The sequence below is a fragment of the Protomyctophum bolini genome (assembly GCF_963924005.1).
Source record: "Protomyctophum bolini genome assembly, chromosome: 4".
Lineage (NCBI taxonomy): Eukaryota > Metazoa > Chordata > Actinopteri > Myctophiformes > Myctophidae > Protomyctophum > Protomyctophum bolini.
The window spans coordinates 28,238,894-28,263,672 of record NC_137865.1 but is presented as its reverse complement, the minus strand read 5'-3'; the positions used below and the strand labels follow the sequence as shown (position 1 = coordinate 28,263,672).

General features: G+C 41.1%; 1 protein-coding gene across 2 annotated transcripts in view; it reads right to left on the bottom strand.

Moving 5' to 3' along the window:
• Positions 1-24,779, bottom strand: part of frmd5a (FERM domain containing 5a) — a gene marked incomplete at its 5' end in the record, with an annotated part of 80,501 nt that overhangs the window by 25,952 nt on the left and 29,770 nt on the right. Inside the window, one exon of one of the 2 annotated variants that reach the window (XM_080762519.1) lies at positions 862-966. The exons of the other annotated variant lie outside the window; for it this stretch is intronic. Coding sequence (XP_080618645.1) covers positions 862-966 — 105 coding nt within the window. The remainder of the gene's footprint in view (positions 1-861; positions 967-24,779) is intronic. 2 annotated transcript variants of the gene reach the window in all.

The following is a 24,779-nucleotide window of genomic DNA, read 5'->3' as shown; positions in this document are numbered from 1 at the left end:
AAAACAAACGACACGCAGAGTGAAGTGATTAGTTGTGATTAGATAGACTGTACTGCACAATGCCTGAAACCATTCAGTTAGCACATTGAACTTCAGTTGCTGTGATGTTCAGCTGCAGCACTTCTTCTTTGTTACAGGTGGTGTCAAGTTAACAGCATCGCTGTTCAAATTAAATATCCACCCACACTAGAACAACGAAGAATCTGAAGATTTGCTATCAGCGAAAGAACACAAGCATGTCAGTTCACACGCAAAGATCAGAGAGCTCGACACCGCCTGACAGTACAGGTCTCGGAGGCATTGCTCAGGCAGGCACGGCTGATCAGACATCTTGCTCTGATCGTACAGTGAGCTACTGCCGGTGGTAAAGGTTACCGCCGGTTTTGGATCCCAAAGCTCTGCTCAAAGCAGTTCCGGAATCATACCGCAGGGAATATACTCTCTTCTCTCACTTGTACAAGCCAAACTAACCTGATCCCACCCAACTGAAGCCAACCCATCCCCCTGGCAACAACCTGAGCTAAAATAGCCCTGAGTGACAGTGCACCAAATGTAGCATCAGCAGGACCTGGCTCTTGTCTCGGGACTAAAACCGGGAACATGTGAATTCTTCATGAATCAGAATGCCAGCCTGCCAGGATAATAACCCACAGACTCGTAAACTGTGTTGGGTCTGATGAAATAACTGTCAGTCTAAGAAAGAACTGAAAAACTATAAATCTGTGCCCTTTTCTGATTTGTCCATCAAATCAAATCATATTCGATGATCCTCCACTTTATTTATGAACAAAACACAAACAATTCATTGCATTATTTCCCCTCCTGGACAAAAAACACACACTCAGACGAACACAAACTCACCCGCTGCTTGTCTGGGTCCACATATCTGATACCAAAGTAGTCTTTCTCCAGCAGATTGAGGTGGTGACAGATGAGGTCAAATAGATACTGTCCCTTTGCATCCCGCTGCAACAGAAGGGAAGAGAAATAATCACAGAAGTCAGCATGACCACAACAACCACACCACAGTGCTCAATTTTGGAAAAACACCCTTGCATGAATGCAAAATGTATGAGAAGAATCTTGGGTACATGAGAAAATGCAGAGAAGTCACGGCCTACGTGTGAGAAATAATTCCTAGATGCTACATTGTGCTCCACATTTCCCATACCCTGCTAGAGGAATCTAGGATTCATTTAATATTAATGCACCAGCCAGAGCCATCTGCAGTTTGAAATAAACCCTCTCTATGGCTAGGGCGAAAATAAAATAAGAATGGATTAAATCCACTGCGATCCGGCTGGCTTTGGCTAATGTCATCTGTGTCATGATAACCCTGTCTCATGGGCAAAGTGCACCCTTATGGGTAAATTTGGGACCACTTTTAATCACACCTGCATAGGACGGTCTGGCTAGAAGGGCTGGGTATTTTAGGGTTGTGGCCAAGCACAAAAAAATACATAAAAAATAACCCTGACTGCACCCGGCCAGTCGGCCACTGGCCCTATTCATAGAGTGGGCGGACTGCCCCACACCATCTATTCATTTCAATGAAGGTTGCTCACTGCTCAGTGGCATTTGAAGCACCCGGAAGAACACTCTACTTCCACATTTTCTTGATTTGGGGACCAAAATTTGGTGACCAAAATTCAGAATCAGGAAAACTCCCTAGTTTGACATGTCACATGCTACTTAAAACATAATTAAAATGTGAAATTTTTGCCTTATAGGTTTTCAATGGTACCCCAACATTCAACCCGTTCAAATTGACCATGATCTAAAATTTATATAATAATCTTTTTTTTTCCCCAATTTACTTTTTATTGAATTTTAATCAAACAAACATGAAAACGAACGACTGACAATTGACAATACAAACAAAACAAGACAATATACATACAATACACACAAGGGGGGAAATCTGCCTCTCTTCTCTATTGATGATCATAAATACATAAGTACCTCAAACAGGTGCATCTGCTTCTACAGGTTAAACAAATGAATTTAAACAAAATCAGGTCTCATTGTCGAGATAATAATCAATGTAATTTGGATGCCCCTAAGCAAGGATCATAATAAATCTTGAACGATTACTATTGCAATTTCTTTTGGGTCAAATCTTAGATTGACTGGCCTATAAAGACAGAGTTGAACTATTCAGAGTATGAAGCTGTACTATAGCCTAAGTGTAACAATTGTATGCATGAAAGCAATGAGTAGATGATTTGATAAAGGGAGCACTATGATATTAAACTTGGACTGATAGATCTCAGTAAAATGGAGCTAGGGTGGCCTATAAATTCCTATCATGTATGTTGGTGAAATATAAACATCTAAAAACTATTCAATAATAATTAGCATGGATTATTATAAACGAAATCCATTAACCACTTAACCACAAACAAAACAAAAATAGCTGATCTACAAGCTTGTATATCTGCTATTTTCAAAGATTTTGGGGGATGTATATTTTATAATAATGATGTCAACAATTACAGGATTAAAGTGGTCAAAGTGAGTTTAGGTCCAATTGCAAGCCTAGTTAAGACAAAGTCATGCAACTAAGGTAATAAATAATCAAAGTTAAATTGGACAACATACTGACTTGATGTTTCTGCATCTAATAAAACGTTATGAGGCTGAGGGGGTTGGGTTGTCATACATCACTGACAGGGGCAGAGCAGAGATGAATGCATTAGTGCCACTCCAGTCCTCTCCCAGTTATCTGTATTCACAGCACCCACATACACACACCTCATCCCCAAGTTGTCTCAACCGGGAGCCTTTTAGACATCTAATCTAATGTGGTCAGTCAGGAGAAACATTAATTTCCTCAAGGGAAACATAATTTGAAGGTCAAGCAACTGTCAAAAAGAGACTTTTGATATAGATAGATAGATAGATTTCTTTATTTTTGTGTCATGCACCAAAGGCGCCCAGCCCACATGGGCTTACAGGACACACCATATCATTACATTCAATATTGCATTGTGTACAATAAACAGATATGTTTTGTTGATATTCCCTTTTCTTTATTTTTCTTTTTTTTTTACACAAACAAAACATTCTGCCTTATTTCCCACGCCCTGCATAAAAAGTCTGCCAAAGCAAAAGTACCTTTCCTAAAACAAAATTCCAGTTTTTCATAGTCCTCCAACCAGAAAAAGTCAGCACAGATGGTTGTCATTTTACAAAATAATACATGCCTTAATTCTTCATATAATGGGCAGTAAAACAAAAGATGAATTTCATTTTCAATTTCTTTTAAATCACACACTAGACAGACTCTGTCCTCCTCAGGAGTACCAATGAATCTACCCGTTTCTAAAGCTAATGGTAAGGTCCCAGAATGCAGCTGTGCACAAAAAGATCTCTGACTTTTGGATATATTTTGTGTAACATAAGGATCAGGGCCATAATTATTTTTAATAAGACGATATGTTCTTAGTTTTGGTTTGTACCATAATTCAACGGCCCAACTCTCCTTATACCCAAGGAACATACAGTTCTGTATTTCATGAATATTACAGCGTAGTCTATTTAAATAAATAAATGATGAATTATTCTTAAAGAATAGAGACTTTACTTCATTTGCCCAGGGGTAACCATTAGAAATGTCCCAGTTAAAAATCTTTTTGGTCAGTCTGTCATTGGACATATTAACAAGTCTATTCCAAAGTCTCAACATCTCACCTTTGTGTCTGATATTTGCGGGTATCCATCCCATATCGCCGCTAATAGCCAAGATAGGCGTGAGCTTATGAACTCCAAGAAATGACCGTATGGCTCTATTTTGAATTGTGTTACAACTTTCATTGTTCGGAAAACCCCATACACCGGAGGCATAATCCGAAACAGGGCATACACAAGACTGATATAATTGTGATTATGTATAATATCCTAAATCCTTACAGGCTTTCACCTTATTCAGTACTGAGCCCAGGGCTCTACCAGCTGAATCAGAAAGAACCTGAGTGCCTTCCTTGAAGTTCATATGCTCATTCCACCCCCAATTTAGAGTTTCTAATCTCAATTGCAAGATCATTAACGTACATGGAGAACAACGTTGGTGACAAGACATGTCCTTGTTTCACACCAAAGTGTGTAGGAAACTATCCTGTTCTGAAGTCATTTACCTGAACACAAGCAATGGGGGCCCGATACAGGACCTTAATGGCGACATAGAACTTCCCATTTACCCCTGATGTTAATAATCTGTATTCAAGGAGCTCCCTATTTACCCAGTCAAAGGCTTTTTGAAAATCAATGAAACATGCATATGTAGATTTATTTTCTTGAAGTCTCGCTCTAACAATGGTAGTGACTGAGTAAATATGGTCATTTTTTGAGGACTTTGGAATAGGCTTTATGATAGTTTTGTACCACTGCGAAGGAACAATACCACTATCGAAACAGGATTGAAACAAATTAAACAACTTAGGTGATTTCAGTACCTCATATGAAATGTCATCAATTCCCGTAGCTTTTCTTAATTTACTTTTTTCAATCACTCTCTTTACTTCCTCAGTAGTGAAATTACCATTTAAATAAGGATTACAATTGTAAGTGTTTGCACACATTCCATTAACTTTTTTAAACTGCTAACTTCTTTCAAGAAAGCCTCATCAAATAAAGAGTGATTACACCCGGAAAACAAATCTGTGAAATCCTTCTCTCATTTTTCTAATACTATTCCTACGTCAGAGCAGCATTCCCCACTCTCCAATGCTACAACCATAGGAATCTCTCTTTTCTTAATGGGACCCAATTTATTAATTTCCTTCCAAAATTTCTGGGGGTTATGAGTCTGCAGTTGCTCAATGTGTAACGACATTCCATATATTGTATTGTTTCATTCCCTGGGCATTCCTGAAGAAGTTTGGCTTTCAGGATAAGATTTGTATATCTTGGGGCAAAGGAGGCAAACTCGAAGCCTAGTGCAGAGTAGAACACGCCTATTAAGCCTAAGGTCTACCGGGAAGGAAATATCATGTGGTGTGTCTCTACAGTATGTGTGAATAATGACAGTTGTTCCGTGATGGGTACTTAGGTGTCAGTCCCCATAATGACTTCTGACACAAGAAACTCTGCATGTCAGGACTGAACAGCACCGCGACTCTCTCTCTTTCTGCTCATTGGCCCTGTGATGGCAGTACTCCACTACCACCATGTCATTACTCAGGCTGCTGATAACAGGCACTTCATTAGGACAAAAGCCTGTCAATGCTCGGCTTGTCGCGTAGCAGCCGTGACTCGCTCTGGCCAAAGGACGAGGGAGGTAAATGACCTTTCTGTGTTGAGACAGGGGCCGACCGAGGGGGACATCATGATCTTTCAACACTGTCACTTCCACAACGAACGGCCCCTTGTGAAATCCTTGCTAACCAATCTTACATGCTTGCTCATATGCTTGGCAAGAAAATGCAATGATGACAAGCATCATTCATTGTATTGCGCCAGCCAGGACATGCATGGACATGAATGTCTGTCTGCATGTCCTAGCGCTCACACGCGCACACACACACACACACACACACACACTGTCTGTCTGTCTGTCTGTCTGTCTGTCTGTCTGTCTGTCTGTCTGTCTGTCTGTCTGTCTCTCTCTCTCTCTCTGCATATTGTTTGTATTAAACACAAATCAAAATACATGCCAAATTCACTTTTAGGTGGTTCGAAGTGAACTCTACATATGCACTTGGTACAGCCAGGACAGAAAACAGGGGCTGAATGTACAGATTAAATAGCTGGGTAGAAAACCTTGCAATGGAGCCACTGAAAAAGCTAATAGGAAGAAAAGCCTTGCTGTGTGGTGAGAGCACAATGAGCCAGACAGTCACAGGATCCCAGCTCTTTTGTTGCAGAGAAACGGCCAGTTTGTTAATATTCCACAGGACTCTCACCACCACCCCTCCCTACTTCAAAACCCCCAACCCCACCCCACCCCCACTTGGTCTAGCCTACACAGTATATGCTGCAATGGTTTGGTTTCTTTAATTACAACATCAGTGTGATTGCAGAGAAGGAAGTTTAAGAATTCTGATGAATTCCTACTTAATGCTAATGAGGCATATGCTCACATGCAAACATAATGCTAGGCTTCGGAAATTGCCAGAACAACAATCTTTTTAAAGATGTTGACACATTTGACAAGGGATGTGTTGTCACAAAACTGCAATAAGCAGATTGTGTCCTTGGGTCTGATCCCTACAAAGACCTGTCTGTTAATTTACCACCAACAATCTTGACACTCAGTATTGTACTGTATACTACTGGGAACTAAAAGTATCTCAGATGCTCATCCATGAAACAATAAAGCTATGAAGTGGATGAATGATATAGTCGGCAAAACTATGACAGTATCCTCTGTGATCGTGTGCACTGTTCCGTAGCTATTGAAACACTAGTTCTAAGCAGATTCCACAAATTTTTAGGCTGAAATTGAAATTGAAAAACTACAATTTGCTGAATGTGAACTTGTCCTGAGGGAAACATCTACGGCAGAGCCGAAATTCAATGTACTTGAATAATAGTTAAATATATAAATAATAGCCTATATTTCACTGCATCTAGACTAGGGACTGGAACCTACAGTAAAGCAGCTGAAGTCCTGGTATTATAGATATGAGGAAGTCTACAGATGACGCTAAAACAATTTCTGCAGGGTTCAATGCAAATGTTTTAAGTGTGTATTCAATGATTTGTAAGCTGCTAACTACAGTATGGTCATCATACTGTGAATAATGCTTGACTAGCTTTTGCCAGTGTACTCAGTGAGTTTAATGTAACAGTACACTAGCAACTAGATGGATTGTTAAAGTACGGACTAGCTTTGGCCAGTGTACTCAGTGAGTTTAACTCTTTCAGCGCCACCTGGTGGTCACCAGTTTAGGCTCTGAGTGCCAATTCTCCCATTATAAAGAAAGAAAGAATTTGTAATTCTATGATGCAGGTTATGTGCATGTCATCACCTGTACACCAGATTAGAGGAATTTTCTAAATATGGATGAAAATAAAAACGTTTATGGCTACTAAACAGTTTTAATGTAACAGTACACTAGCAACTAGATGGATTGTTAAAGTACGGAATAGGAATCCAACTCGACTGAATGTAAATGAAATCCCTTGGACATAATTATCATTGAACAATAAAATAATCACCCGTTGGAAAAGAAACCGAGCGTTGCTGCTCCTTTACTCAGGCAGAATCCCCACGAGCACAATAGCCACTTTCCTTTCAGATGAATCATTTAAATGGTCTCCATGTCAGCGCAGGAACACAGACCATTAATAAGAGATGGTATCATTTCAAAGCGAGGGGGATGGAAACATGACACTCTCGATTGTGGGCGTGCAGTTCGTGGTGTGTGTGTGTGTGTATGTATGTGTCTACTGTACATTCTTACAGGCTGTCTTTATAGCTTCCCAGTCACCATTGCAGATTGTCTAGTTCTAAAGACACAGGGCAGGCCATATTTAACAATAATTGAGTAACTAATGTTCCCAGTTCTCTCACCATGTTCCGGTCAAACAATGACCATGCAACTTGCCAGTGAACAACAGGCACAGAGCTGCTGTGTGAGTGATGGATCAGTGTTCACATTGGGAGCACGGGTTATCCTAGACCTAGAGTATGTGGGCCCTAGGTGTTCATTAGAATCATTACAGTTTGAAGGATTCAATCAATCAGATTCATCATAGACACTGTCACCGTCAAAGCCACACACCTCATTTGACAACACACACGCAGACCATGGGGGCCTCTTAGGGAGGTTTCGTACTGAGTTGTCATTGCAAAGGGGTCACTGTGGTCACTGTGGTCACTGTGCATTTGTCACACTTTGATACACTGCTGTAGGGTTGGCCTTCAGGGACCCCGAGGTGGCCATGCCTGGTTCACTTGCTGGGAATGAGCGGTCGAGCGCCTTTGCTCTGAGCTGAGGATAGTGGCAAGAGGATAGTAGCATACTGTACAGTAGTTTTGAGGTTGAGATGAATTACACATCTGCTGCGACTGTAAGTGGCAGCATGTACTATCCTCTTCAGACTTCCTCCACGTTGTTACGACATAAGGTCCATTGGGTATAAGCTGCCTTTTTTCGATTTGACACATTAATGATTAATATTGAATTTATTAATGAATAAAAACAGCCGTTTACAGCCGTTTACAGCCATTTATCCGTGGTCTATCTCCGACCGAGCCACACTATTAGCACACATCTCTCCATGCCAAAAAAAACCTGCACGCTCCCAGAAACCGGCTAGGCTACTTTTTACAGACGCAACTGTCATATTTACTGTACAAATATTGAAATATCTCACAACGGGTAAGGGCTAGTATACTCTAAGGCTTCAATGTGTGGTAAGAGGAGGGACTACAGGCGGACCCGTGGATTCATGACCGGGAAACCCTGTGCAGCTGGGCTTTAACATTGAGCGCTCGGTTGCACTTCCGCATTTGACCATGCTCATTCATTCATAAACCAACCCTGTCTGTTTGTACACAAAACTTATATAAAATCAACATATAAAATCTATAATGCCACAATCGCTGTCATCTTTGAGTCCAAGCTCCCTGACCAGAGCCCTGTGGTGGGCATATAGCATCTTAACCCCCTAAGCATAAACAAGCCTACAGCCTCCATTAAGGCTACTATTTTTTACAGTAATCCTTAATCATATTCCATCATTCAAGGGCCTTTGGATAGAAATGAAATGCAGTCACTTTCAGTTAGAGTGTCTATGACTTCACTGTGACCAGCTGATGGTCGTAATTGATGCATCAAGGAAGGCAATTATGTTTCTGCACTGTCAATCAAATAGGTCTACATCTATTATAAGATAGATAAATGTTGTGAAAATGTATTGTGACTTTGATTGAAAAGTTTTAATACAAATAGTTCCAAATGGCATCTAAATGTAAGGTTGCAAATATGCTTATCAGTGTTGCGAGGATGAGGGGGTACCTGGAATGAAATCTTCCCCCTTAAGGGGTACCTGGGCCAAAAAAGATCTGGGGCTGAATGAATGAAAACGCCTATGTGTGGATGTAGCCTGAGAGCGCACTGAGGGATCACCCCTTTTCCAGCGGATACTAGAAAGCTCATGCTTAAGCCTTTAAATGTGTTTCCACATTTTAGGGCCCCGTATCTGCATCCATCCGCCAATTATACGGAGACACACAAGACAATTCTATTTATAACACAGCCATTAACATACAGACCTAAACTGACGGTCGTTGTGAGCTGGATTTATGGAATAAATTCTCGGGTAGTCAACACATTTATAAAGCAGTTAAGCTTTATTGACTACTGAGTGCTGCCTCGAGAGATTCTCCCAATGGCTTGGCTTAATGTCTCACTTGGGGGTGAGACAGCCTAGACAGCAATGTGTAATGTGTGCTTTTATATACAAGCAGAAAACATCAGCTGGCCTGGCATTTCTAAGATTATTGCACTGACACCGTGGGTTGTTGCATTGGTGGAGGCTCTCCCTCCCTATATGCCATATATACAGTAGTGTGTGTGTGTGTGTGTGTGTGTGTGTGTGTGTGTGTGTGTGTGTGTGTGTGTGTGTGTGTGTGTGTGTGTGTGTGTGTGTGCGCGTGCATGCGTGCGTGCGTTATTGAGACCACAGGTGGACATCACGTGACATCATCAGGGATGGAGATCCCTGGTGTCATCAAGCCCATATATGGGAATGCCCATACATGGAGATCCCTGATGTCATCAAGTCTGAATGCCCATACATGGAGATCCCTGATGTCATCAATATTGATGCCAGCAAGTAACTCTACATCTGACCTCAAACCTCAAACCCTTAGAGCTGTTCTGACATTCCGTACATTCCCTCATCAAACCCTGTACACTCAAGACACTGCCCCTGCTGCCACCCTCCATACATGGAGCTGACCTGTTCTGACATTCCATATGTTGATCTGACCTCAAACCCTGTAGGGTTCACGCTCCATATATGGGCAATACAGAATTGAGAATTCATTCCATTATCTTGATCTGACCGCCCATGACAAAGCGACAGTGCTCGCCCAGCAGTCTGCTGTCACCTAGGCCAATGCGTGCACCCTCAGGCGTCGTACTTGTATAAGGCTGCAGGGAACAAATGAGTGCAGCGTTGGCCAATAGGCCCTTCTTCTCCAGCTGGTGCAAAACAAATGCAGTATCATGCTTCTTTTCATTTATTAGTTGATGGCTGACACACATACTGTACATACTGTATGACACATTTACAGATCTAGTGAGTGCTCTGAAAAACGATGGGAAAGTGATGCCGCCAAATAGGCCATGTAGTACCAACAACATGTGATGCTTTGAGCCAGGGAAAAGTGGGTCATCAAAACTAAATGGGGTTGTGTATATATCTGCCCCAGAATAATCTAAAAATATCTATACTGTATATACTGTACATAGGGGGAGTGTGGGAGAGGCCGTCTGGTAATCAAAAGGTCACCGGTGCTTCTTAGACCATGTCAACATATCTCTGTCTTCAAGTCTCTCAACAACGCTGCAAATATAAATCTAAGTTGAATATGGAGACTCTTCAAGCTGCCTGTATCAGATGTTCGGCTTGAGATTCTGACAGGAAGTGAGTCGATCTTCGTGTCAACCGTCCAGGTCCAAATGGAGCAGGCACACTGGGGCCATTTTTGCCCCTGTCATACTCATAACTGCCCAGAGCCACATTCAGTGAAAGCTTCATTTCTCTGAATCATTTATTCAGGAGTTTGCATCTCCACAGGGGCCTATTAGTGCATGGACACGCAGGACCAGTGGTGATGGAGTCTCTCTCGCTTGCATGCACAAGGCAATCCAGTCTCCGGGGCCAGCCGCCAAACAGCTTTCTGCATTTTTATGGCTGGATTCACCACTGGTAAGTGATCTCTGCAGGGGCTCTAGAGTCAATGGAAAGGGTGAAGCGGCATCACGGATGATCAGGGCCCCCCTCTTCCCAGCAGCAGAGATCTGAAACAGCTAAAGGGTCTCCTTTGCAAGAAATGGAGCTCAGCATCTCTGTTTTAAGGTCCTTTCAGATGGGCAGCGATTAACGTGCCTAGTTCATTTCAATGAGAGGCCTGCAGGGGTTCTTTTTACGTCCAGAGAAGTTGAGGGGCGACAACGCAAGCGTATTTAGCGGTCCTGTGAAATTGTCGTGCGTGTGCTCGTTTCATGCACACGCATGACTGACTAGACCTGGATTGTGTTGAGCTTTTTTTATGCTTGTGTTGTCGTGCCCCTCACGACAACGTCTGCGTCACACGCTGCACATCTGAAAGGACCTTTACTCTGTGCAAGACAAGTCAGTCAAGGTTGTTTTCCAGGAACACACACTCTTCAGTCTTAACATCAGATCGTTTTGTAGAACACGCTAACTATGATTTTGAGTTTGAGTGACAAAGCACAATCTCTACATGCCGTGCAAAGGTGACATCTTCTGTATTCAGAATTCCACGAATAGTAAGTACAAAAGTATATAAGGTCAGAATGACTTAGATACAAAATGCACGTGGGGACGTGAAACTCCAGTGGCTACAACCGCAAAGTTAAGGTGTTCACAAAGTCAAAGTACATCAGAATGGCTTAATGTGACATTGACATTCTCAGGCAATGTCTTTGAAGCTCTAACCTCTGGAAGCTATTTTTAGCTGTACTGTATACTTCCTCAATGGTGCCACTCCCACACTATACAAAGTCACCCAAAGAAAGAAATATCTGTCAGCAAGCATAGCAAAACAAATCAAGCATTGGACCCACTCACTATAGAGAGCGTTGAATTTGAACTTATTATCCTTACTTCCGATTACAGCAGCAACAAACCTAGTAATTATCACAGCGCCCGCCTGGCAAATATACATGTTTTTCTTGTTACCTCCTTGTCGAGTAATGGATCCTCTGAGTGCTCTGGTCTTGAGGCAATAGCTCTTGGGGAATTCTATGGTATAACAAAAACAGCTGTGTTGGTATTTTTAAAGGTAGGCCTACTGTAAATATATTGCTACACCAGTGTGCATACATATTGAAGGGTGAAGCAGCTATGAAGTTAGACACATGCATTTGGCAGATGGAGTGCACTACTGTACTGTAGGCCAGGGATACTCAAATAGATTTACCTGTGGGCCACATTACAAAAATGGCAAGGGGCCAGGGGCCAGTAGATAAAATTACGACATTAATGATACTTGATAACTTCTCTCTTTCAATTGCTTTATTTTCGCAAAATGTATCAAAGTACAATGTGCATGCACACAATATGTAAATAAATGTGTTACATTTTCTTGCATAAACACAAAGAGCTGTTTCCATAACTGCTCAAATTATTGCACATAACATGAGTAGCTGTTATAATAACATAATAACATAACATGAGTAGCTCTTTGCCTGCCTGCCTGTCTGTCTGTCTGTCCATGAGTAGTTATTTGTCTGTCTGTCAATGAGTAGCTGTCTTACTGTCTGCCTGTCTATGAGTAGCTGTCTGTCTGCCTGCCTGTCTATGAGTAGCTGTCTGTCTGTCTGTCTGCCTGCCTGCCTGTCCAATTGTCCATGAGTAGCTGTCTGTCTGTCTGCCTGTCTGAGTAGCTGTCTGCCTGCCTGCCTAATTGTCCATGAGTAGCTGTCTGTCTGCCTGTCTATGAGTAGCTGTCTGCCTGCCTGCCTAATTGTCCATGAGTAGCTGTCTGTCTGCCTGTCTATGAGTAGCTGTCTGCCTTCCTGCCTGTCCAATTGTCCATGAGTAGCTGTCTGTCTGTCTATGAGTAGCTGTCTGCCTTCCTGCCTGTCCAATTGTCCATGAGTAGCTGTCTGCCTGCCTGTCCAATTCTCCATGAGTATAGCTGTCTGTCTGCCTGTCTATGAGTAGCTGTCTGACTGCCTGCCTGTCCAATTCTCCATGAGTAGCTGTCTGTCTGTCTGCCTGTCTATGAGTAGCTGTCTGCCTGCCTGCCAGCCAGCAAGTTGGTTAACAGAAAATAAATTGTTATGGCTGAGTAAAATAAAATACAATAAACACAATTTGCCTGAAAATAGATTACCCAGCTATGACCTTTTTCATGAAAAAAATGAGTAGTGATATGGCTGACTGAGTAAAATAAAACAATCTACCTGAAAATAGATAGCTATAAGTGAAGAGCAATTTTTCCAGCTGGGTTTCATCATTCAAATAAAATAGAATTCTGTCCGTTTAGCTATAAAATTATGTCAGGGAATAGGGATACACAGTATATGTCTTTCATTTGCATTGCATCTCCCCCCCCCCCCCCCCCCCCCCAAGCTTTTATTTTCGTTCGAGTAATAGTACAACTCTAATAGTATTACTTATAATAATGTAATTAAAGATAACTTAAAGATAACTTTTTTTTTCTTCTTTTTTTTAGATTTTCATTGGTGGGCCAGTCATAATGGTCCCGCGGGCCTGATGTGGCCCGCGGGCCTGTGGTTGAGTATCACTGCTGTAGGCGATGGATAAAGGAACATTTATACTGTATGCATGGCACCTACCTATAGGATTAAAATATAAAGCAGTTCAAAACACACTACAAATAGAAATGTAATGAAATGAAACCAAAATGAAAAAAATAAATCCCCAAAAAATAAATAAAAACTCAAATTAACAATGCAAAACAAAACAAAAATCGGAATTATTTTAACAATAGCTGATCTACAAGCTCTCCCATGTTGTGAGCTTCGGCTATCGGCTATTTTTAAATTGTTTATTAAAAAAATTAAAAAATTAAACATGCCCAAAAGTAGAGAGAGCGCGAGTGCATTTTTCAGCACCCGCGTCGGGGGCTGGAGAATGCACCCTATCCTTCTGCAAAAGTGGTTAAAAGACGTCCCCATCTTGCATCCTTCAAACTCAACTGGAACGCCATTTCTTTCAAGTACATACAGTACACCCCAGGCTAGGTGAAATGCATGTTAACACCTTGTCTGGTCAACACAAGGACAGAACGAAAGACATACATATAAATTGATGTGACTGTGGATAGGTGAATACCTTCCCTTGGGAAGCAATAATCTCTACAGAGGGCAACCTAAGACACAGTGAGGCACCTGGCTCTTACCCATTATTACATCACACTACTGTGTGCAAGTTTTAGACACAGATAGAAGCAACTGACAATGACAGAATATTTGCTACCTCCATGAGGAGAATGTAGCACTGAGAAAGAATGACAGAATATTTGCTACTTCCATGAGAATAATGTATAGCTGCACGTTTTCAATATGTGGATAAGATGCACAGATAAATTGTGAATTGTTAGTAGTATTCATACTGTATGGCTGCTATACACTGGCTTCAGATTCAAACAATTCCAACTAGAAGAAAAATGACAGCGAGCTGGGAAATATTTTCTGAGACGAGGTAAGAGGTAAATTACAGTTTGACAGTTACGGATTGGTTGCCCATTTTCCTACAAAAGCCGCTTCTTGTTGGCCTCTTTCTTATTTTTCATTAAGAAATCTGGGGGCGGCAGTTTGTAGGTGAAGACACACAATGTCTTCCACGTGTACCACCTGTTTTGTTTGCATCAGCACTAGCAGACATTTTAAGGAGCAACAGAAAGGCTTTATAAGTGGTCTGAAAAATAGCATGAAAATTGAAAATGTCAAAAGCAGAGATGAATAAATCTCAGTTATATGTTAGCAATCAGAGCTGGAGGGGACTGTGAGAGTGCAGCCAGCCAGGGTGTGCATGCATGCACCCTCACAGGCAAGGCTCACATTATCATCATAGCATCAGTGGCAAAAGTCCCAGAGGGTGCTATACATTTGGAACAATTAGACTCAGTGGGTGTCTGAGCGTATTTTACAAACAAGACAAGAGGCTGGAGTGAAAGGGCCAGTGGAGAACAGTGCCTCTTAGGCTACAGCTGCCTATATGCTTGGCAGGGAGTGGTTGGAGCAAAGTAAAGGGGATGAGGCTGGGCTCAAGTAGAACTCGCCCATTGTTTGAGAAAGCCCAGGGCTCAGACATACTGTACGGTCTCATTTGCAGCCTTGAGATAATCTGCAGACCCTGTAATGGTGCTATTATTATAGGCACCTTTCACAATGAACCTGCCTAATAATGGTTTCTGTTCAGGTTCAAATGCAATGCTGTTAAACGCCATTTATGAATTGAAGAGCAATGAAAAAAAGCACTTATGTCTTACATCTTACATCTTCGTGGTGTCAACGACAAGATAATAGTGCAATAATGTCTAAATGCTTGAGGCCACAGTACAGACAAATGACAGACTGAAAAGGTCTTGCATAACGCTATTTTGCACAGCTGGTTGAACGCATCATGCCTGTTGGCTAGATGTAGTTATGATTTAACCTCATGCTGTAACAGTTTAGTCTTATGCTGTAGCGTGAACACTACAACACTAGAGTAGACATCTGAGCTGTGTAGATGCCAATAAATTAGTCATTGTTTCTATGCTAATCCCAAGAATGACTATAACTGTGCTGCATGCTACAGTATTCGATTCTTGGGGAATTTAACACTATTTAAGTGAGAAAATGCAACAATTGTGAAATATTGAAATCTCTAATCAAGCACAACATGGAGACAAACAGTAATTACCAGTACTGCAAAAATCCCTCCGTAAAAAACAAAAAAGTAATAATTTGTAAGAGGGATTGTGTCCCACACAAATACTTTCAGATTTGAGCTAATGGTGAAATTGACTGTTTATTATTACTGAAAATGAAATAATAATAAAAGGCCCCACAAGTACAAGGAATTAGTATGTCCATCATTATAATTGTGTTGGTGTGGGAAAAGTCTCTAAATAGAATATAAATGGACAAGAAACCACAGTTGACACATTGGTGAAACTTGATGATAATGCACCTCCTTTAATGTATTCAGATGTGGATGCATCCACAATTCTCAGCTGTGTATGCTGCTGAAAGATGAGAGAGTCAAGCCATTAGAGCCTATATGCTGGCGGAAAAATCCATCACTGGTGGGCTGGAGGACTCGTGACTCAGAAATCTTCATTGAGAAAGATATGCATTTCCCTGCTGTGCCTGCAGGGAAGCAGCGCTGCCTCCCTGCAAAAAATGCTTCTCCGGTCGCATCACTACACCTTTCTGCCAAGAATGTGGTTATCTTTCTGTTTTCTTTTTTGTTGCCCGTTTTCGTTTCAGCTTTCCTGTAGCTCCAGGTAACATTATAGCTGCTGTTGCCACTCGCTTTGCGTTGCGGACTTCAGAATATGGGTTTTTATGCCAATGGCCCATTGGCTTAGTTCGGAGGCAGCCAATCATGACTAGGTCGCTAGTAAGGTCGATAGGAGGCAGTCAATCATGACTAGGTTTAGTCAGTAGTGGTGGAGGTGGTGTGTGTAAATGTAGGCCAGGCTGCGTTGCTTGCACCTGGCAAAAATACCAATCTACAAGCTCACAATACATCACAATGCAATGTTCAAACAGCAAAAGAGGGCTTATTGACCAAAACGTTGCCTAAATATAAAGTTGTCCTTATTTTGCAAGTGTATACGACAACTTTAGTTTTTTTCAACCACGGTTCATGTTTTAGGTTATTATTAGAGAAAGTAAAAGATAAGTGTTATTATTTTTTTGTCAGGTGAAATCTGACAAAAAAATGAAAGCTCATGAAATGTAGACGACAAGATCGCCACCTAGTCATACTGAAGGCCTATCCTGATTGGCTGCCTCGTCTGCCTCCTCTGGCCAATAGGACAACGTAAAATATCCCTGGCAGCCAGGCAGGCTGCAGAGCAACGCAGCAGAGCAGCATAATCAGTGATCACACTGATCACAGAGCTCACCCCGACACGGCGCATATACTACAGAACTTTATTTCACATGTTTGCAATGTTCGAACGTCACTCGATATAACTTCAAACCAAACGTAGGTGAAAAAGTGCAGCGTAGCCAATGCCATCGTGATCGTGGTGGGGGGTGCGTGGCAGACAGCCAGCTCACAGCCTGGTGACGCGCGGTTACAGATACAATCGGATCGATTATCTGTATCAGCAACACACGGGTTACAGGTCTTGCAAGGACAGGTCGCGCACACGTCCTTCAAAATCACACTAGGGCGGCCACGAGGTTGCGACACAGAAACATACACGTTACTAAAATAATAATAATATGGGGGGAAAACAAAGACAAAAAGGGGGACAATGGAGACAGCACCTTTGACCTGACACATTATTACTATGTAATCATTTCTTGTTTTCCATTTGCTGCTTTCTTTCATTTAAACGATTTTAGCTATTTTTGACAGGGGGGAGGGGGCATTCGTACAAGTGGCTAAATAATATGTATTTTTTATTACACATTTTTACTGACATTTCTTTATTATTATTTACTATAGTCCTATTAGACCCCAGGAAATTACATCTGGCCATAAAAGATCACAGGATCTATTGAATGTGAAGGGGGAGGTGACAAACAATATTGAGCCTATGACACATATGGCACACAGTATAGTATCCCTGTGGCAGTTCACCCTGCCACTGAGGATTTATTGTACGAGTCCTAATGTAACAGGAGGGTCGGGACACAAATGGGTGAATTATTATGTATTGTGTATGTTGCAGAGATTTATATTATTTTGGGATGTGTATGTATTGTAAATGAGATGATGATGATGATGCTTGATTGTTAATTGGTTGACTCCATTGTAGGGAGCACAGCTGTGGGGTGTGGGGAACATACCAACAGTATGAGGGTTTGTTGAGAGTACTCTGATTTATCATTGTGTATATTATGTGGATAATGTGTGGAATATTATGTAACACTTGAAATGTGTGTATATGAAATGTGGTGTCTCTGGACATTGAGTAACTGGGGAAATTGTGGAATCAATTTAGGGTTGGTATGGTCCGTGGGAGGGGCTTAGCCTATATAAGTAGGGAGACTTCCCACTGCCAGTCAGTCAAAGCAGGACTGCAGAGGTGTGAGGACCGAGGGCCAACCTGCCAGTTGCTGTGTAAATACGTTTGTTGAGTTTTGATGGTGTGAAAAGGAGAATAAAGAACAGACTTCTCTGCATCCAAGGTCTCTGTCTGACAGTTTTCTCCAACTTTTGGCTGTTCTTCCTACATGTGACTTATATTTTCGGCAAACATACCCACACTATAGGGTAAAGTGTGACAATCCCCCTTCACATCCAGTCCATCCCATGATCTTTTGTGTCTAAATGTAATTTCCTGGGGTCTAGTACGACTATAGTAATTTTGTTAAAAAATACATATTTAGCCTCTTGTTCAAATGCCCCCGTCCCCGATCAAAATGGCTAAAAATCGCTTGGGTTGCAATTAGCTGTGAAACCAGAAACGTGTAGTGCAATCTCCTAAAATCTAATGATTTAAACATAATTTGCAACTACAGTGTATCTGTATAGGCAAAGAGGGGAGCAGTACGGTTCTGTTGCTATGCGCTAGCATCACTATAATACATTACAACAATTCTGAAGTATCACAGATAAACACCCACATCCCAAAGCTTATCAGCTTGTGTTGGAACAAGATGATGCATATTGCTTTGACAGACTACTAGCCTCTTATTAATCAATATCAACCTGGCATCCCTATTTCAGGCATGTCATTCTAGAGAGAGAGAGAGAAAACCAACAACCTAATAGTCAAAACATTTCGAAAATAATTAAAAAGCGTGTGTGTGTGTGTGTGTGTGTGTGTGTGTGTGTGTGTGTGTGTGTGTGTGTGTGTGTGTGTGTGTGTGTGTGTGTGTGTGTGAGATAGTGGCAATGATGTCTTTATTCTGATGCAATGTAATGCATCCAATCCTCAGGGTAGAGAGACCATTCAGGAAGAGAGGTTGGTGGGAACAATGATGTTGTTTGGTTAATGTTCCACATCCACTGCCCAGCAGCCCAGCCCACGCAATGTGAGTGCTCATATCTGCTACTCCGTCTGACCTTAAAACATAAAGCTTTTAGAGCTCTCGCCTTTGGACCACAAGTTCATCCCAGGCACCGCCAACTCAGTGAATGAGTAGCACGGCCCTGGTGCAGCAAGTCATGCGGGAAGTACTGGGAGATGATGGTAGGTGTGGCCATCTCCCAGGGGTCTAGCGAATTGTAACGGGGATAGACTCCTGCGTGTTACAGACAATAAGCGACTCCCGAGTCCCGACCTACTTCTACTGAGGAGTCAGAGGACATCATCATTTTGTAAGAAACACAATCTGTTCAAAATTAAACACAGAACAAGTTAATGAGGCATGCCATAGTCATGGCAGCTGGCTTGTCTTGTTTCTCTATATGCTTGGTTTCCTTTTAGGTGCACTCTGCTTGTGGGGAGGCGTGTCCTGGCAATCACCTGGCTGTTCTCCATCCATCACCTGGCTGGCTACTTAAACCTGGCTGTGACTACACTCTGGCTGCACTCAGTGATATTCTCAGCTAGTGCACATGCTGGTGCAGCTAGCACTAGGTCAGTTTTACAGCGCTTAGTTTAGTTTAAGACCAAGTTTCTTCTTGACTTTTAGTAACTCCTGATCTCTTCCACAGTCAGCCTGGCAGCCTCCCATGCAGCTTCAACCTGGACAGAAGAGATCAGCAGTTCCTTGTTACTTTGGACTTTGTGCATTCTCCTGCTTTGGTGAAATTCTATTTAAGTTATTATTCGGCTCTTGTAGCTTGTACCTCAGTTTAATGGTGAATAAATACACTTTGGTTCACTTTATCTACATCTCCTTGTCTGTGTTCTGCATTTGGGTTCACTCACTGTCTCTCTCTCTCTCTATATATATATATATATATATATATATATATATATATATATATATATATATATATATATAATTTAATCCAATCAGACGAGAGTACAGTAATTTTGCTTATGTTATGTATTATATTATACATTTATGTTCTGTTTGGCTACTGATATTCATACCCTCCTTATACTCCTTTGATGTCTCATGGTTGTGTTCATCCTTTGACCTATGCTATCTTAACACGATAGGCGATATCGATAGGCCCCCACTCGTTTTATATTTATATATATATATATATATATATATATATATATATATATATTTATATACAGTCTGGTGTATGTGTCGTTATGTATGTCTTGTTTGTCATGTCTATAAAAACCAAATAAAAACTAATATAACAAAAAAACACAGTACCTGCATCAAAACAAATCTAACAATTTCAAGAATCGAAGTATAACGAAATGAAAACTTAACTTGTTCATTTTAAATGACCTTTCAAAAGGCAGACACTCTTCCGAAAAGTGTTCATGAGATCACGTTTCTGCTCTAAGAACAAACCAGGCAAGTGGTCATTACACAAACAGATCGGCTGCTGACAAACAATGGGCCACTTCAGTGCTGCTGAGATTTCCCTCTTCCCACTAAAACTGAGCCCTTTTTGACACTGTGGCGAGTCCCTAAATGTAACGGAGTGTGACAAGTGACGGAGGGGATGAGTGAGTGACAACACAACACCACATGATCCTGTCATCATATCGACACCATACTGTTTGACTTGCAATGGGAAACTGTTTAACCGGGAAAGCATCTGTGTCATTTTAGATTTTTGCGTTGGCTATCCAAAAATATATAGGAACTACATCTTACCACATAGTTATATCTTAATAGAGATACATTTTTACAAAAACCTTGGTAGTAAATGTACTTCTTGAAAATTGTAACCCTTAAAAAATAACCTAGTTTTAGAAAAATAAATTACGGACAGAAAAGAAAAAAACAAACTAGATGAACAGACAAAAGAAAAATAATCACTGAGACCAGGGAAGCACGGTAAACTGAATCTGCCTCAGGTCGTAACTCATTCAATGCTAGACTAAATATTATTTTCACCGAGTGCCACGATCTCTTTGAAATTTGCAGGCTGTGACCTGCAGGCTGTGATCACAAACAGCAGGACATTTTTGAGCTAGAAAACCCCAGACCACAGAAAATCTACTGAATGTTAAAAGTTCAGGTTTTTTGGGTGCATTAAAGCTCAGAAAACCTACAAAATATTAAGAAATTACAAAAATAATTATGTCACAATCCCTTTAAGTAAAGACCCGAAGTAAAGTCCGGCTGTGTAACATGTCACGCGATTGTTATTTAATTTACAAAAACATACATTTTGTAACCACGATCACCAACGCTTTAGTTATGACCTGTGAATAAAGCTTGTTTTGATCAAAAACGCAACCAGGGAAAAGTACATTGTCTGAGTCTGTTAGAGTCTAATGTTCCTTTGAGAAATCTCTAAATTATAAAAAACAGCAAAACCAAACAATCGGCAAAGCCTATCAATATTGCATGATTAATTAAAGAGATTCTATATACAGCAGTTTTCCCAAAAAAAAATGATTACGTCATCTCTAGCTTTGCAATGTTTAGGGAGCTGGGTCAGGGCCTACTATCCTTTCGGCACTCAGGTTTCTTGACGTTTCATACATGAGGAGATTGGAGAATACTTTCTCTCTCTTTCCATGCTATTCTTATAGATTAATTAGTGTGACAGCAATGACAAGTTTAAGTACGAAGGCGAGGGGATACTGTCCTCAATGCATACAGCTAGGTTGGATGAGCGTAACAGGGCTGTTGAGCTGATGTCTGGGGATTTGGACCGACAGCCTATTTCAGAGATTTAGTGTGGTGTCACTTATGAGGCTTCAAAGAGAAGTCCCTATTGTTTAATCAATGATACAGTTAGGCTCAACTCAATGGACTAGCAACATTTTCATGCCTCAATTGATTTCACACAAAAAAAGTCAAAAATAGTAACTGACTGCAACCGACAAAAATACAAAATAGACTGTATTGATAAAAAAGGTCTAATCTCCTCTCAGAAATGTGGCTTATTTATTGTTATGCTTCACAAATGTCTGTGTCTGTTCAGAGATATCAGAGATGATATTCCAAGACAAATGTCTTCTTCAGCCTGATATTGTTTCTGCAGAACAAACTTGGCAGTATAAACAGACGTGTGGTTGCTGGTGGTGGCCGACATGGGTCCTTATTAGTGTAGTCAACACTACGTGTTTGTCGATGAGTACTGTGTGACTATTGACTAAGTGGTGGAGTTTCTTGCACAGTCAGCAGCCAGAAGGGGGAGGGGGCAGAGTGCTCTGGTGTGAATGCGGGCTGCAAAGTGGTGACAATTTGGCGTCACAGCAAACAGGCTGGTGGTGTTGCGCAAGAGTGTGTTTTTCATAGAAATGGGTATTGTAATGTAAATATGACCGTTGCATGGATGGAAAGTAGTGCATTATGTCTGGACAGGCATGCTGTTGGTGTTGTGCATGGTGAGATGTGTGCAAACGGTGTGGTTTGGTAGGGGAAGGCGACCAAAGGCGAACAGATAAACTGGGTGCTGGGCTTTCAATGCTGGGTGCTGGGCTTTCAATTACGGTACCCCAGGGAAGGGGGCATGGCTGTGGAAAGGGGATGGCCAGTGACAACAAGGAAGGGAAATTAAACCGCTCGTTGCGCGCCGCCATTGTCCATAGCATTGCATTAGAGAGAGATTATACCCAGCGGTCCGCAGAAGCAAGCGAGACTTGTTTTTTTTGGTCACGTGATCCCAACGTGTGACGTGTCACAAAGTAGCCGTGGAAAACCTTATGTCTCACTAGAATTTCACCGCCCTTCGGGCGTCTCATCCTAGTTACGTTGCAGCGAGGTCCCAGGAGGCTGGCCGTGGCATGTGATCGTGTCCATGGAAGTCGGCAGCAGTGATGCTAAACAGCAATCCGGGCCTGAGCTAATGTGACGCGCAGGTTTTGTCTTGTAGATAAGTTCAATCATCAATAAAATAAATAAAACATAACTCGGACTACTCGGGTTCGGAAGGCAAAGACGAAATCAATAAACTCGGGAAAGTCGGTTTAGCTGTCAAACTGTTAAAGACCCGACGAGGAATCCATGATTGTACTCCAGTGTTTTCAATTCAAATAAACTTGTCAGACAGTAGCAGCTGGCTTGCCTTGCAGTACTGTAGTATGCTATGCATTGAGTAGCTCCACGTTTTTTGTTTTTTTGTTGCGCTGCAATAATCTGATCCCAAACCATCTTAAAACATCTCACAAGTTAAACTAGCCTGACACTCAGTCTGAATTTTCATTTCGTTTCACTGAATCGCCAGAACATATTTTCTTAATGGGCGTGGCTAGCGATTCAGGGCTGGAGCCAGGCTAAAGTTAAACAGCACTTCATTGCATTTCTCTTTCACCAGTGCAGCACGTCACAGACGCAGACACGGTCACACACACACAGTAGTGCGGGTCTTCTCGGATCCACACATAATGATAGACAGGCCCAAGTTCCACACCGACCACAGACAAGCAAGTCTGCAAGCTACAAATTACCCAGTAGAGAGTGTGAATGTTTTGAATTAATAACTGAAGAAAATGTTTAAATTGCAGTGTTTAATTTATTGCAGGATCTGTCCATTCTTTTAACCCTGGCATCTCTATTTTACCATCTAAATTGATCTAAAATAATCACATAGATTAACCAAATAATTGAAGAAAACAAATCAACACATTCACTGATTATGAAAATAATTGTAAATATAATAATAATAAATTAATAAATATATTGTTTTTCCTGAATCTGTAGGCTGGGAGACCTGCTAAACAGTATCTTTACGTAGCCAACATTGTCATTACAATTTGCACAGAAAAGCGTCAAAACAATTAAGTAAATAATTATAATAATAATAATAATATTTCAAAAATAGTACACAAAGCTCACAACAAGAGCTTCTAAATAATTAATCTTTAGATATGTGTTGTACAAATAAGTATATATTAGGCTAGGGTTTAAGACTTTAACACATTTCTAATTCATTCCATGGTCTGGTTTGAAGCCATCGTTCTTTTGGTGGTGAACAGTTAGTGAGACAAATGTAGACGTTAAGAAGGACAACTCAATAATCTGACAAATGTATCTATTGATTATTCAAAGGCATTACAGAGATAATTTAACGCAGCAGAACTCATCATTGCTGCATTATAGTCTACAGAGGGAAAGTTGAAAATACCACAACAGATTATCACAACAAAAGTACTATGTTGCATTTATTATTTCACTTTGCCTACTTGATTACTGAGAAAGGTAGTCTCTCGAGAAAGACTATTGGCTGGCTCATCCAATTTTTAAATGATTCCACCTAACATTCTGTACATTGGAAGCGCTAATAATTTGTAGAAAATACAGCGGATGTCCCACCTCCCCCAACTTCTGTTTCGCCTTGGTAGTCACGTAAATAACTCCTGGAAAGTAAATTAGTTGCCATCTGGCTTGCTACTGCTTAGCATAAATGTGATTACATATTAACATATTTTAAAGATATTTTAAAATGTGTTTGTATGAACGAAGATGACAAACAGATCAGGAATAATGTTTGCATTGCAGACTTGGAGCATTGGAAAAGACTGCTGATAAGGAAAACACTATGTAAGGCCTATAAGTCAAGGAACATAAAATCAAAGCAGAGATTTTCAAAATCTTGTCAGTCCTTGTTACTCTTGTTAGCTTGTTAAAGTGAAAATATCTTGATTTGTAGTACTAGGATCCATTCTCACTCGTCATCTTCTCTAGTGCTGATATTGACTGAATGGGGCCAGTGGAGGCTGCAGGTAGGCCTACTGTAGTCAGGGAGAGGACTTGGCTGATTGACAATGACATGAATTAGCATGACACATGACATCAACAGGGCTTTCTGCACGGTCATGACATTTTAGTTGACGATTAATTGTCATACAAATAACTGATAAATAATGATTTAATTGGCTTGGGCCATGGCTCAGC